Source organism: Hoplias malabaricus, chromosome 18 (assembly GCF_029633855.1).
Source record: "Hoplias malabaricus isolate fHopMal1 chromosome 18, fHopMal1.hap1, whole genome shotgun sequence".
Lineage (NCBI taxonomy): Eukaryota > Metazoa > Chordata > Actinopteri > Characiformes > Erythrinidae > Hoplias > Hoplias malabaricus.
Window position 1 is genome coordinate 6,636,594 of NC_089817.1, and position 12,983 is coordinate 6,649,576.

The following is a 12,983-nucleotide window of genomic DNA, read 5'->3' on the forward strand; positions in this document are numbered from 1 at the left end:
CTTCCCAATAAAACAAACAACAAAAAAATACTGTATAATTATGGCTGAACAGCTGGGTTTTTTTTTTTAAAGTTGGCTTTACATTGTGAAATTTTCATGCAACTTAGAACCACAACCTTCATGCAACATGAAACTAAATGGTTACTGTTGCACAATACGAAGCAAAATCATTTGAAGCACAGCTGCAAGATCTGAAACCATCTCAAATATTCAGAAACATTTCAGGAAACCAACAACGTTTGTCATTTAAGTAGTGAATGAATATGAATTGATTTGTGCTAACTGACAATTTGCATGGGAAACTAGTTGTAAGCAATGTAAATATAGTAGAATTAGGCTCTACTTCTTCAGATGTTAGTTTTATTGCTTTGTATTGATAAGCCACGTAGACGTGTGTCTAGTAAAATCCCTACAACCTTTCTTACACTGTAGTTCCATTATTATTTCAATAGTTTCAATATTATTATTTCTGAGTGAAGAGCTGGTGTGATTGGTGGAGAGAGAAGCATGTACTACCTGCTGATGGACGTGGAGCAGGTCCAGAACACCTTTGACCTTTAGAGATTCCTCCTTCAGCTCAGGCCATGTGGCCACTAGACTTCTAAAATCCCCAGACATCCCGTAACCTACACACACAAACCCAAATGTTGAATGATTACAACCTGCAATATGTCCACCATATGTAACCCCCCCCCCTGTATTACAAGATAGACGTCTAGGCCACAATTTCCTAAAAACAACACGACACAGTGTAGATTTCAACTTTCTCAAGGATCAAAATGTAAACCTAAACTCACCTCTAGAAGAACAGTCTTATTTTATGAGTAACATCAGAGACTGTAGGTTGATGGCTCACCTAGTTTAAGAATGTTCTCGTCAGTGAGAAGTGTTTGGATGAATTGCACAGCCAGACTGTGATGGCTGAGGCTGTGAGAGCACAGGTCCAACAAAAACACCTGCCCCTCCACAGCCAGCTGGATGAGAGCAACTCGTTGCGTGGACACTGTGCCAAATCCTGCTCTCCACTCCATATCCACACCCACCACACAACCTGGCTACAGAGAACAACAGGGGAAACAGAAGGGTGTATTGCTAACATGCTGTAAATGTAGCTAAATATCTTCAAGAATAACTCCCCATCCAAGATATTCAATATTTTGAATCTTTTAGTTTGTAAAACTTTTCCATTGCATTATTTTAATATAAGCACACATCTAAACATCTGCACATTTCAGCAGACCGTTACTGTTAACAGGATGTGTGAACGTTCCCACACAAGCACATGTGAAGTTATTACCTTTAACACAGTCTCCTCGCACAGCCGTAACTGCTCCAAAGTCTGCAGAAAATGGACATTCTCTCTGGGAACAGGCAGCTGGTAATACTGCAGCTGGTGAGACTGAGGAGTAACCCAGGACTCCAGAGGACACTGCACTTCATTCACCTCTCTGAAGGACACAAGAAGGAAGGATGAGTAGTCTGCGCATATGTGCAGGTACAGGTTGTATTGGACTTGAGGCAAAGTGAGTAAAATGCATGGTATACACTAAGAAAAAAAGTGTGTCTCCACTATTCTGAGGTGGTGTGTAAGATACTCACAGTTGTTGGGCTGACAGGCTTTGCATCGTGTCCCAAACCCCGATTGGGAGCCTGTTTCTGGGGACATTGTAGCGCTTGGCCCACTGTGCAGCCACCACCAGAAGCCCACAATAATGAACCAGCAGCTCCACTAACAAAACCTGGAGCTCCATGCTGCCCTCCACTGTGGCCTAAGAGTGGCCATTCAAACACACGCAAAAATGAATAAAATGTCTGGAAATACTATTCTCAGCAACATCTGTCTGACAAATCTTTATCAGAATAGACACTGATGAGCAAATGTTCACACGTGCATTACTCTACCTGAATATGGTCTCTCCAGTTCTCCTCAGTCATGCTTTTCTGAAACATAAAGCAGATGATACATTTCTGAAATGCATTTCGGGAAACTGGGCTTGTTCAGTGTTAAATAATAAGCTACTGAAAATGTATAGAACTTAAAAAATGCATGTATTCAACAAGTAATACCAGAGTGCAGTCTATTCTATGATTACCTCTCTGAATCTTTTATACATGAGAAACCTCAGTGAGTCCTGCTTCCTCTTGTGAACAGAGTTCATACACAAGCCTGTAGTGAATACACCACATAAAACACAGGGGTCAGAGAGTGGGTTCACCTCTCAGTGTAATGGCAACAAAGATATGATATGCAATTTCAACTACGTTCGTGTTTAAAAAAAAAAAGGTTCGGTTTCTAGGGTAAATATATATACTGTAACACACTATATGTCATATGTATGTTCTTATATACACAAGCACAACTCATACAAACGCACTTGGATCAATACTGAATCTGTCCATGAGGCGGTAGACATGTCTGCTGAGATGTTTGGGTTGAATTTGATCTGCCTGGTGTTTAGAGAGGGACAGGCCAGGATATTGTCTGCAACAAAACCAACAAGAGGGGGGGAAGCCTAGACCTCAAAAGTATTTTCTGATGATACATTTTATATTGTTATGTGAAAACCACTAAGTTATGACATGATGATACCTGTACTGTTATTGTGTATTTACAGTAATACACTGAGAGGGTACGTGCCTTGAGATTATAGACCTTTTCCAATACAACACTCTGGATGTTAAAGGCTAAGCACTGCTTAATGGACCTCCATGAATATTTGACGTTATTTTAGTTACTGATATATAAGTATGAATTAAAATGAAAATAGCAGCTTAATTTGCTTTAAAACTGACAATTGTATTAAATTGACGAAAAAACCCGAGCTCCCTACGGAAATTCTTGAACGCAACCGTGACGTCACTGGTGGACAACAGCTGAACAACGCCGCGGTAAAACACCGTTATGACTGACTGTTATGACAGTATCTAGCTAAATAACCAACATTATTCATGACAATAGCCTAGCAATAAGCTAAACTCAAATGTAGAGGTACCGTTATTCTTGTAAATGTGATCGAAGTCGAACTCGAATTCCTCCGACACTATAAACCTCCGTAATGCAGCTACGTAGCCGAGTATAATCTGAGACACCGAGTTTAGCGAGTCAAGCTAACGTTAACTAACACCAACTAAAACAGGCGAAGTGAGTGTCCTTACCCTGTTTACCTCCATGTTACAGAGGCTCTTGAACACCTTTCGTTGGTGTCCTTACATGCCCATATTGTTGGAAAAGCGCCAGTGAAATGAGCTACAGATAACGGAGTGAGCGGATGGTCCTTTCCAAAGTGCCCGTTTAAAGTTGACAAATTTAGTCCATTTTCTGGATATTTTGGGATCTTTGGGCCATTTGTTCACAGATGTCCCACTGTACATTGAATGATTGCAGCCAAAAACAAAACACCTTTTCGTCATTTTGCATTAAATTAAGTGCAACTTCTAGAGTGTTGTCCACCATCTACGTCACAGGCAAGACGCCTATTAGAGTTTCCCAACACCGTTGGGGTTGACCAACGGTCTTTTAAACCTTATTCCTTCAATTACTAAGAAATAACATGTTTTCTGACTATCAATAAACACAAGTTAGGAACTCAAATTCCACTGTATTTATTTGTTTAAAACTTTCATATCGCTGGTGCTTAGTCTTTAAAGGAATTTTATTTTTCTCAGTGGTATACAGCAATGTTCCCCTATCGTTCTCCCGGAGAGCTAATTTCCTGCAGTTAAGTTCCAAATCTTAACTTTCAGTGTATTAACTGCCCATTCACCTGCATAGTTCCTTCACGTTGATGCTGGGGATGCACCAGGAGTCCAGGAGCATGACCAGCTTCTTCTGTAGCTCAGGGTCATTACGTACATATGACTCGGCCAATGGCAGCTTATCCAGGAGGATGAGAGGCACACATATCTGCCAGATGAGGAAAGAAAATTAAGAAATAATAACAACATTATGCAGAATTGTGGTTCCTGTAACTATTATTAGTTTACTGACCTGCTCCATGTCAAGTTCTTTCTGAAGCTCTGCTTTCATACTAAGCAACGCTGCCTGCCAGAATATTAAAAAGACAATTATATTAGTTATAATTCTATGTGAATTTGCATGTAAGTAAATCTCCCCTCATTTGTTTGCAAAGGAGTTATTGAGTTTTTTCTTATGTGTAAAACAACCGAACAAAAGGCAATACCTGCACTCAACAACGTGAACCTAAAGTATGACTAATAACATTAAAATAACAATAAAGGATTTCATTAGATGTTTCTGAGGCAGTGTTGAATGCTGGCTGTATGTTCCCACGCTAATGACACACTGGGCATAAAGTCAAAGCAAACATATTAAACATGAAACACTTCTGGAATTCTCAATATGCAAATATTACTGTAGCAACTTTGACTTCGGCTTCTTACTGTAGTTTTATGTTGTGTTTTAAAAGTTATCAAAAGCATCAGTAGAATTTTAAGGTTTTCTCATGCACCTCTCGGAAACAGAAGCTATCCTGCAGGTAGGCCACACGCTCCAGCAGGTGGCTTTTCTCCAAGGTGCTCAGCTCATAGATGTCCAGCAGAGGGTCCATGTAGCCAGTCTGAGAGGAAGTGATTAGACTTAGAGCACGGAGCTGTAGTCTTAACTTCTCTCCTTCCTCCAGTCCCTTCACGCTGACCCTCGGGTGGCTGTGTCTCCAGCGCATAAACTCAGTCAGGATAAACTGGCCCAGGGTGGACGACCGGCCTTTCTGGATGCCCGGACATTGTTCCAGCATTGTCAGCAGCCCATCCAGAGGGTATTGCAGCTGGGAAAATCCAGACACCGCCCGCAACTTCAGCTGAGAGTAGACAAGACAGACTTGTGTTAGAATATGGTTCTCCATTCTGGTTCTAGAGGGTGACACAGCCGTTATACTGACACCTAGTGGCCTAAAAGAATCTGCACTTAGAACTTTTTAAAACATGGCCACCCGACTCTGTGGAGACCCACTCCATGGAGCACAAACTGGTTCCTTTGGAGACTACAAAGATATTTGATGCTTTAATGCTTTGAAAAGAGAATACAGAGATACAGAAACATAATGAATAATCACTTTATTTTAAATATTGTTTGCTACTTCTTAATGATAAGACGTGTTGCTCTTTTGAGGTAAAGGGAAAGTTTGTAAATTTGCTTTTTGCCTGACACCTCTAAGATATATTCTGCAGGTGGGTTTTAATTCATCTTGCACAGTCCTGTACATCAGACAATTCTAAACATGTACATTCATGTAGATTCAAATGCTCAACCACCCCTCCATGCTGCATGAGCCTTTTTTTTTTTACATCCAGGCCCCACCTGCATTCCTGGGAACTAACATCAGATAAGCTCACTCTTTGAGGGCAAACCAGGAATGTTAGTGCCATTCAGCACACCTAACAATCTCTCCCTCTCTCTCTCGCTGACTTTTGAAGTTGAATCATAAACTAAGGGGTGGGCCACATAGCAAAAATATTACACACTGAAAGACATTTCACATCACATGACATGTTGTGTTTGGGAAAGAACGAAATGCACTTTCACTAGTAGCAGTGCTGAGGTTATACATACACTACACACACACACACAGTTAAAAAACATTAATCCAGGTATGATGGGCTACTATGTGACCAGCAATGTGTTACTATGACGTTTCTATCCATCAGTCGTTGTTTATAGGCTGTAGATAAACGATTCAGTGTTTCTGAAAAACCGATGATATCTTGAAATGCGAATCCAGTATTATGATTATTTGTTTCAGTTTATTTTTACATTGTTTTCTGCTTCACAACTGGTCTCTCCAAAGTGTTCTCAGACAGTTTTTGTTCTGCTCCGAGAGCTGCTCTTAAGGGAGAGTGGAATTACAGCAGTGTCTTACCGCCTCCAGCTCCTTCCTGCTCCAAAGGTCAAAAAGCTGTGCTCTCAGGGCATCCGGGTCAACACCTGGACACACACACACACACACACATATATATATATATATATATATACATACACACACATTTTATTTATGTATATAAAATAGAATCGCACTGTGTCCTTTCCCACCTGTCACCTAACACACTCACACATCCTTCACCGTCCTCAAGCCCTTTCCTGCTTTCTTTCCGCTCTTAATTATCATTACACTTTTCCTTCCTATTCAAACTTTTCCTGCGTATTGTTCTACAGTCTGCAAGCGGAGGTCTGTGCATGTTGTTTTTTTGTTTTTTTTCAATATAACTACAAAACTATAGAGATAAATTATTAATTATATTAATACAAACATACTTTTATGATTTAAGTATTTCCATCAAGAATATATGTCATGGATTACTAATGATCTTTGTGACTCTATAAAATAGTATAACGATTTAAAAAGCCATTTCTGCAATTTTATCACCCTCTTCCAGTAATAAAACATTTCATAAATGCTGAAATTTGACTGATGTGCAAGGTCAAGTTGAGTGCACGAGTGTGTGTGTGTGTGTGTGTCCATTTATACTTTAAACAGGTCAACGGCAACTATCACTAACACTAGAACTCTTCATTCATTCAATTCTCTCCTTTTTGCTTAAATAAGTGAGTAGCTTATTAAACATAATTATGACATCACACTTACAGTATATTATTAAAAAAGAAAAACTGCAGTCTTTGATTTTTTTTTTTTTTTTTTTTGACCACCCACCCCAATCATTTTTCCATGTGGAAACTTCATACCGCATCTGAATTGGGCAGAAGAAGGTCACAAAATTACCATTTAATATGCGTATAAGGAAGAGGAGGAAGGGGGAGTGGGCTATTGTTGGTGAAGAGGTGCTGGGCCTTTGTGTTTTTGAGAATGATTTCAACCACAATGCTGCGAGAAGATGAGACATTTTCTCAAGGAGGAGGAGGGGTCTTCAAAAAAGGCAGTTAACAATGGACGAACAGAGGGGAAGTATATGTTCCTTTGAGTTGGACTGAAAGCAACTGCTCTGCTCATGCTGTGTGGCCAACACCTCATCTCTCTCTCTCTCTCTCTCACCAGCCCCCCCTCCTTCCACACAATCCCCCCCAACAACCCGCTCTCCCTTTTCTTCCCAGGGCCAGTTCCCCCCGTCTGTGTTTGTCTCGGATTTCCCCCGGAAAGGGCAACACGGTGGTTACGGTGTAAAAAATCCAGACTTTCCTGAGCGGCAGCCTGGGAAAGCGGAGCAAAGGGCTTTTCTCTGTCCACACTTCAGCCTCTGCATAAACGCCTGTTACTCTGCACGGATCATTCCGGAGAATGGAGACAAAAACACTTTACTGTACATCACTGCATATTAGTGAACCAAGGAAATTACTGTACATTTCTGTGCCAAAACCAATATAACATTATACTACAGAGCCAAGGTAATGCCACGTCATACTGTATGTTAATAACCACAACATTACATTACACATTACTGCACAGCAATGAGCCAAGACACTACAGTGACTTACTGCACATTCCTGAGCCAAGACATTATGGTATATTAGTGCTCTTTCCTTAATAATACTGAGCCAAGACGTTACGGCACAGCACAAATATTTAAGCAAATGCAGTGTGTGATCGTTGCCATTATTCCTTCAGTTCGGCTGAGGGAACAATTACCTACCAACACTTTTGGAGAAGCAGGGGGGTGTCCCCAAACTTTTGACAGGCAGGGCAAATACGGAGTTGTGCAATGTCCTATATGAGTAAACGTTCACACTCACAGCTATGCGTGTCACTACAAAAAAAAGCTTACACAAACAAAATAATCTCACAAATCAGTCCGCGACGTTCAAACATGCGTGACAAGACGAGAGGAGTCGAGACGAACGCGGCCCTGCATGTTGCTACACACAGCCTAGAGCAAAACATGCTACAATAGGTGCCTCCAAACGACCCGGTATAACCCTCTTCAGGCCCGCACAGACAACCAGCTAGCCTACAGCGATTGGTCAGAGATCACATACACACTTTCCCTTTAATGCAGTCAAACAACTAATGATTGCTTGTTTAATTTTGCACTGGAGGCTAACGCATCTTACAAGAAATGTAAGTTTATATCTCAGCAATTAGCACTGTGCAAACGGCAGGTCTGATCATCCCACACTTGCCTCACACTGTGTGGATTAGTCAACTTAAGCACAATATCAAACAAATATAAACACAGAGGAACAATAATTTAGTATTAAGTTTTAGTTGTCACCAAACTACTGTTTTAAAAGCGCCCTCTTTTCTCATGTGATGAATTAGGCAGTCAAGGAATATACACTTTACATGTTCCTCCACACACACACACACGCATAGTGGGGAAAGCCGGACGGAAGGAGACAGTGGAATGTGGGGTATGTGGCTAGTCAATGGGAAGAGGGAGAGTTATTGGAGGGGATGAGTATGCACATAAATAAGTCCATATCATCCTCTGGGCCTATTGTCAACCTGCCCATAACAACCCAATGGCCCAAAGAGTAAAAGAGTGCACACTTCAACAAAAAGCACTCCCTAGTTGTAACAGACTTCGACAAATTAAACAAAAATAGGTCTGTTTTCAAATTTAATCCAATAGCTGATGACGTATTCATGGAGCGGAGCAGAAAATTGAAGAGACGCTAGGTTACAACGCTTTAATATCTCTGTTTCACAATCTATGATCTTTCCACAGTTATGAATAAGTAGGTATTGGTAATAAAGGAGATGGTTTGTCGTGTCTTACCCTCTGATTGTGCAGCAGGATTCATTCTTCAGGAGGTGGCGCTCTTAACACACAGTGAATGTCCTTTAACTAAAAAAAAAAAAAAAAAAAAAAAGTTTGTCATATTGTATCTCATTCATCATTCATTGTCTGTAACCCTTATCCAGTTCAGGGTCGCGGTGGGTCCAGAGCCTGGAATTATTGGGTACAAGGCGGGAATACACCCTGGAGGGGGCGCCAGTCCTTCACAGGGCAACACAGACACACAAACACACACATTCACTCACAAACTCACACCTACGGACACTTTTTGAGTCACCAATCCACCTACCAACGTGTGTTTTTGGACTGTGGGAGGAAACCGGAGCACCCAGAGGAAACCCACGCAGACACAGGGAGAACACACCACACTCCTCACAGACAGTCACCCGGAAGAAACCCACGCAGACACAGGGAGAACACACCATACTCCTCACAGATAGTCACCCGGAGCGTGAATCGAACCCACAACCTCCAGGCCCCTGGAGCTGTGTGACTGCGACACCTACCTGCTGTAGGTATTTAAAAAACAAAACACTGGAGCACATTAGTGAGGGGCTTGTAAAGATGACACACAGGGAAAGTAGAACTTAAACTGCTCAGCACAATTCTTCACACATTCTCTGGCCCAGAATCGCTGGCAAACTTCCATTTCAAAATGTCCGCTGACCACTTTACTTTCTGGTTTAGGAGCTTGAATTGGCCACAGAAGGAAAGCCACTTTCCCTCAGCGATGGAAGCCTAAGGCAGTAGGAAAGTGATGATGTTTCTGCAGTGTTTGACAAATGGCCCGAAACTGTAAAACTCACAGGGCCAATCTTTTTCCATTCCGCAATTTTGAAAAATGTTCAGTTTTGGCATCTGTTCCTAATATCCATGCCGCACAGTTACAGAGCTCAGCAGCGATTTGGGCTTTTCAGTTCTCTCACGCTTCACAGCAATCTTTCTCAAGACTGCAACATTCTCGCTGACAAAGGAGAAATATTTCACTCTTCCCAAAAACCTGCCTGATGTTTCAACACCAAAGATCCACACATTTTCAGAGGTCTTTATCAGTGATAGATCAGGGCTAGGATGTCGAATGAGGGGAAAAAAAGAGTCCGTCAAGCAGAATTACTGAATTGTTCTGATTTCAGATGTGTAACCTGAGCAAATGCCTGAGGTGCAAAAACTCAAAAAACATGCAGTGGCACCCATACACCCATATGAACATATTTCTTTCTTTCTTTCCCTCTCTCTCTCTCACACACACACACACACAGCCAGTCTCTCTCTCTCTCTCTCTCTCTCTCTCTCTCTCTCTCTCTCTCTCTCTCTCCCTCCCTGTGGGAACAGCTCAGGCCAGGGCAAAGTGCCAGCTGGCTGGGTGACATGCTTTGAGGCTGAGGATGTTTTTTTAGGTCTGGAGTCTGGACTGTTTCTCTCCCTTTCTCGCAGCAGTCCCCAGGGGAGGGTCCTGGCACTGAACACGAAACAGCTCTGAATTCAGGATAGACTCTCATCTCTCAGGTTCTACTGCCACCATGTGGACAAGAACAACTGAAACAACATCAGCCATTAAATGATTTACAGCATTTCTCTAAGTCTCTACTCCTTTTCCTAATTTACAACATGTCCCCCTTGTCCCAAAAGCAGTTGGCATGGATAAGGCATTAAGCATTAATAACAAGTAACAAGTAATGGAAAAATATATCTGCCTATTACATATATATGCAAATAAACAAAGCAAAATCATCAAGTCTTTTCATCTAGAGTCCAAGTTTGTGGACTATATAGCATGCAATAATCACAATGCTTTTTATTGATTCATTCATTATCTGTAACCCTTATCCAGTTCAGGGTCACGGTGGGTCCAGAGCCTACCTGGAAAAAACCTAAGGACACTTTGGAGTCACCAATCCACCTACCAAAAAGAGTGATTTTGGACCGTGGGAGGAAAACGAAGCACCCAGAGGAAACCCACGCAAACACAGGGAGAACACACAACACTCCTCACAGACAGTCACCCAGAGGAAACCCACGCAAACACAGGGAGAACACACAACACTCCTCACAGACAGTCACCCGGAGGAAACCCACGCAGACACAGGGAAAACACACAACACTCCTCACAGACAGTCACCCGGGTGAAACCCACATGGACACAGGGAAAACGCACCGAACTCCTCACAGACAGTCACCCGGAGGAAACCCACACAGACAGAGGGAGAACACACCACACTCCTCACAGACAGTCACCCGGAGGAAACCCACACAGACACAGGGAGAACACACCACACTCCTCACAGACAGTCACCCGGAGCGGGACTAGAACCCACAACCTCCAGGTCCCTGGAGCTGGGTGACTGCGGCACTAACTGCCACCTCATTGATCCACTTCAAAACCATAAAACTTCAGACATAAAACTTGTCCTGAAAGATTAACTACATTTGAAGTAAGACTTTCCCCTTACCCCAAACATAGTTAATCAAGCAAGTGTGTGATGATTAGGTATTATTTTGTGCAAAAATAAATGATGAGTTACATGCCCAATGCTGGTCATGGAGTTCACACATATTACACACCTAATACACACCTAATACAGCTGTCTGCAGTTGTGCTTTGAGATTGCAGTGTTCCAAAATGGTCTCAGAAGGGAGGATTCAGTCAGCCATGGTTTATTACATCATAAACGTTGGAGCGCCAATCCTGACAACTTGGGGATAGGGCTTTTGAGCTTCTGGTGGGCAGCAAAGGGGGCAAGTAGAGACTGAGGAAGGGACTACCTGCATCTGCACATACTAAATAAAGATGAAGGTGTAGAGTTTTGGCATTAGGTACAGACATGATGTACTGGGGATTTTTTATTATTATTACTGTAATTCTCTTTGAAATAACATCTAAATATATAATTCTGATAAACTGAGTTTAAGGGTTAAAGGGGGGACCAGAGTAGGACTTCAAACAGATTTTTTTATATTTATGGCCTGCCCTTTTAAACGAGAGCAGCACAAGAAGACTGTGGCATAATGAAATGCGTTGAATTAGGCAGGAATTGATATTGTCTACAATGATTGACTGTCAGATACTCATTACTTAATGTCATCTGTCTACAAAGGATATAGCCCATTAGTTACTAAAATCAAATCTGCTTTAAGTACTAAATGAACCTGAACACGAATACCAAGATTTATAAGCAAATATAGAAAATATTTTTTTTTACTTAATGAATGCTGTACACTTCAAAAGCTCTTATATATTTAATGTGCTGAGTTATCTCCTTTTACAAGCTTTTACTCTATTTACCCTTTCCACCTTAAAACGGTGCCCCACTAACATTCTAGTTCCTCAGACGCCAGACTAGAACTGCGGTGCCTTTTAAGGTGGTACGGCTAATTCGAGTAAGACATAAACTTTAGCTTCATTCGACGTAGTAACAATCATTCGTTAAATTTAGCAGCTGTATTAAAACTTCCGAATATATAAACGTTTGTAACCGCAAGGCTGAAGTGGATTTATTTCACTAAATTAACGTGTCGAAGAGTGAACTTACTCAGAAATCACGAACAGTTTCTTCCGGACAAGAACCACATTAACGCAGTTGTTTGTTTCAGACGGATGTTTGATAAAGTGACGCCCGTTGGATTATTTACTTTTTTGCACATAAAAGCCTTAAAATAATTTTCCAATAAATAAAAAACAAAAATCAAATGACGAATAAATAAGCAACAAACTCACAACAACTCCAAAGCTCTTTTTTAAGCTATTTAAAATTTAATTTATATATATATAATATCTAACATATAATGTCTAATAATCATATAGCGCCTCCGTCTGGTTATTATATTAGCTAAATTATTCATATTAGCTAACGTCATAAATCATCTCGGTCCATCTACAGTTTTTAGTAACAATTTATTTCAAAGAAAAAAATCCCTTAAGAACGCCTTAAAAGTAACTAATATGTAGCTCTACACCTTGACCTTTATTGTGCGAATGTAAGAATTTACATCTATATCTCCAATCACACCCAAGAAGATGGGATTGGTTCCTTAGCTTTATGACGTAAGAATCACTGGAATTAGGATTCTGATGATTTAAAAAAAAATTGAAATTCAGCCATAGATACGACAATTAATTCATTCAGAGTATTTTGTATTAGAAAGTGATTCACTGAACAATATATAAATGACTCACAATTTTAACTTAATTTAGAAGTGAAGATGTCTGAGTGCTGTAAAAGTATTTGGAGATTCTGTTATTTCTTGTTCGTTTATTTGTTTCTTGGAAGTGAGATGAA

General features: G+C 40.9%; 1 protein-coding gene across 3 annotated transcripts in view; it reads right to left on the minus strand.

The window, feature by feature from the left end:
• exd3 (exonuclease 3'-5' domain containing 3) overlaps positions 1 to 12,294 on the minus strand; it is a 47,888-nt gene extending 35,594 nt beyond the window's left edge. The window contains exons 1-14 of one of the 3 annotated variants that reach the window (XM_066651471.1): positions 12,237 to 12,294; positions 11,280 to 11,484; positions 8,686 to 8,754; positions 5,877 to 5,941; positions 4,470 to 4,817; positions 3,989 to 4,042; positions 3,765 to 3,904; positions 2,376 to 2,482; positions 2,094 to 2,167; positions 1,903 to 1,941; positions 1,600 to 1,769; positions 1,298 to 1,448; positions 857 to 1,055; positions 517 to 626 (exon numbers count right to left, since the gene is read on the minus strand). In XM_066651471.1, the coding sequence (XP_066507568.1) occupies positions 517 to 626; positions 857 to 1,055; positions 1,298 to 1,448; positions 1,600 to 1,769; positions 1,903 to 1,941; positions 2,094 to 2,167; positions 2,376 to 2,482; positions 3,765 to 3,904; positions 3,989 to 4,042; positions 4,470 to 4,817; positions 5,877 to 5,941; positions 8,686 to 8,710 (1,482 nt within the window). In that variant the 5' untranslated portion in view covers positions 8,711 to 8,754; positions 11,280 to 11,484; positions 12,237 to 12,294. Of the gene's footprint in view, positions 1 to 516; positions 627 to 856; positions 1,056 to 1,297; positions 1,449 to 1,599; positions 1,770 to 1,902; positions 1,942 to 2,093; positions 2,168 to 2,375; positions 2,483 to 3,764; positions 3,905 to 3,988; positions 4,043 to 4,469; positions 4,818 to 5,876; positions 5,942 to 6,665; positions 6,703 to 8,685; positions 8,755 to 11,279; positions 11,485 to 12,236 lie in introns of all 3 variants that reach the window. The other 2 variants (XM_066651470.1, XM_066651472.1) reach the window with 2 other exon arrangements.
• Positions 12,295 to 12,983: the final 689 nt, after the last annotated feature.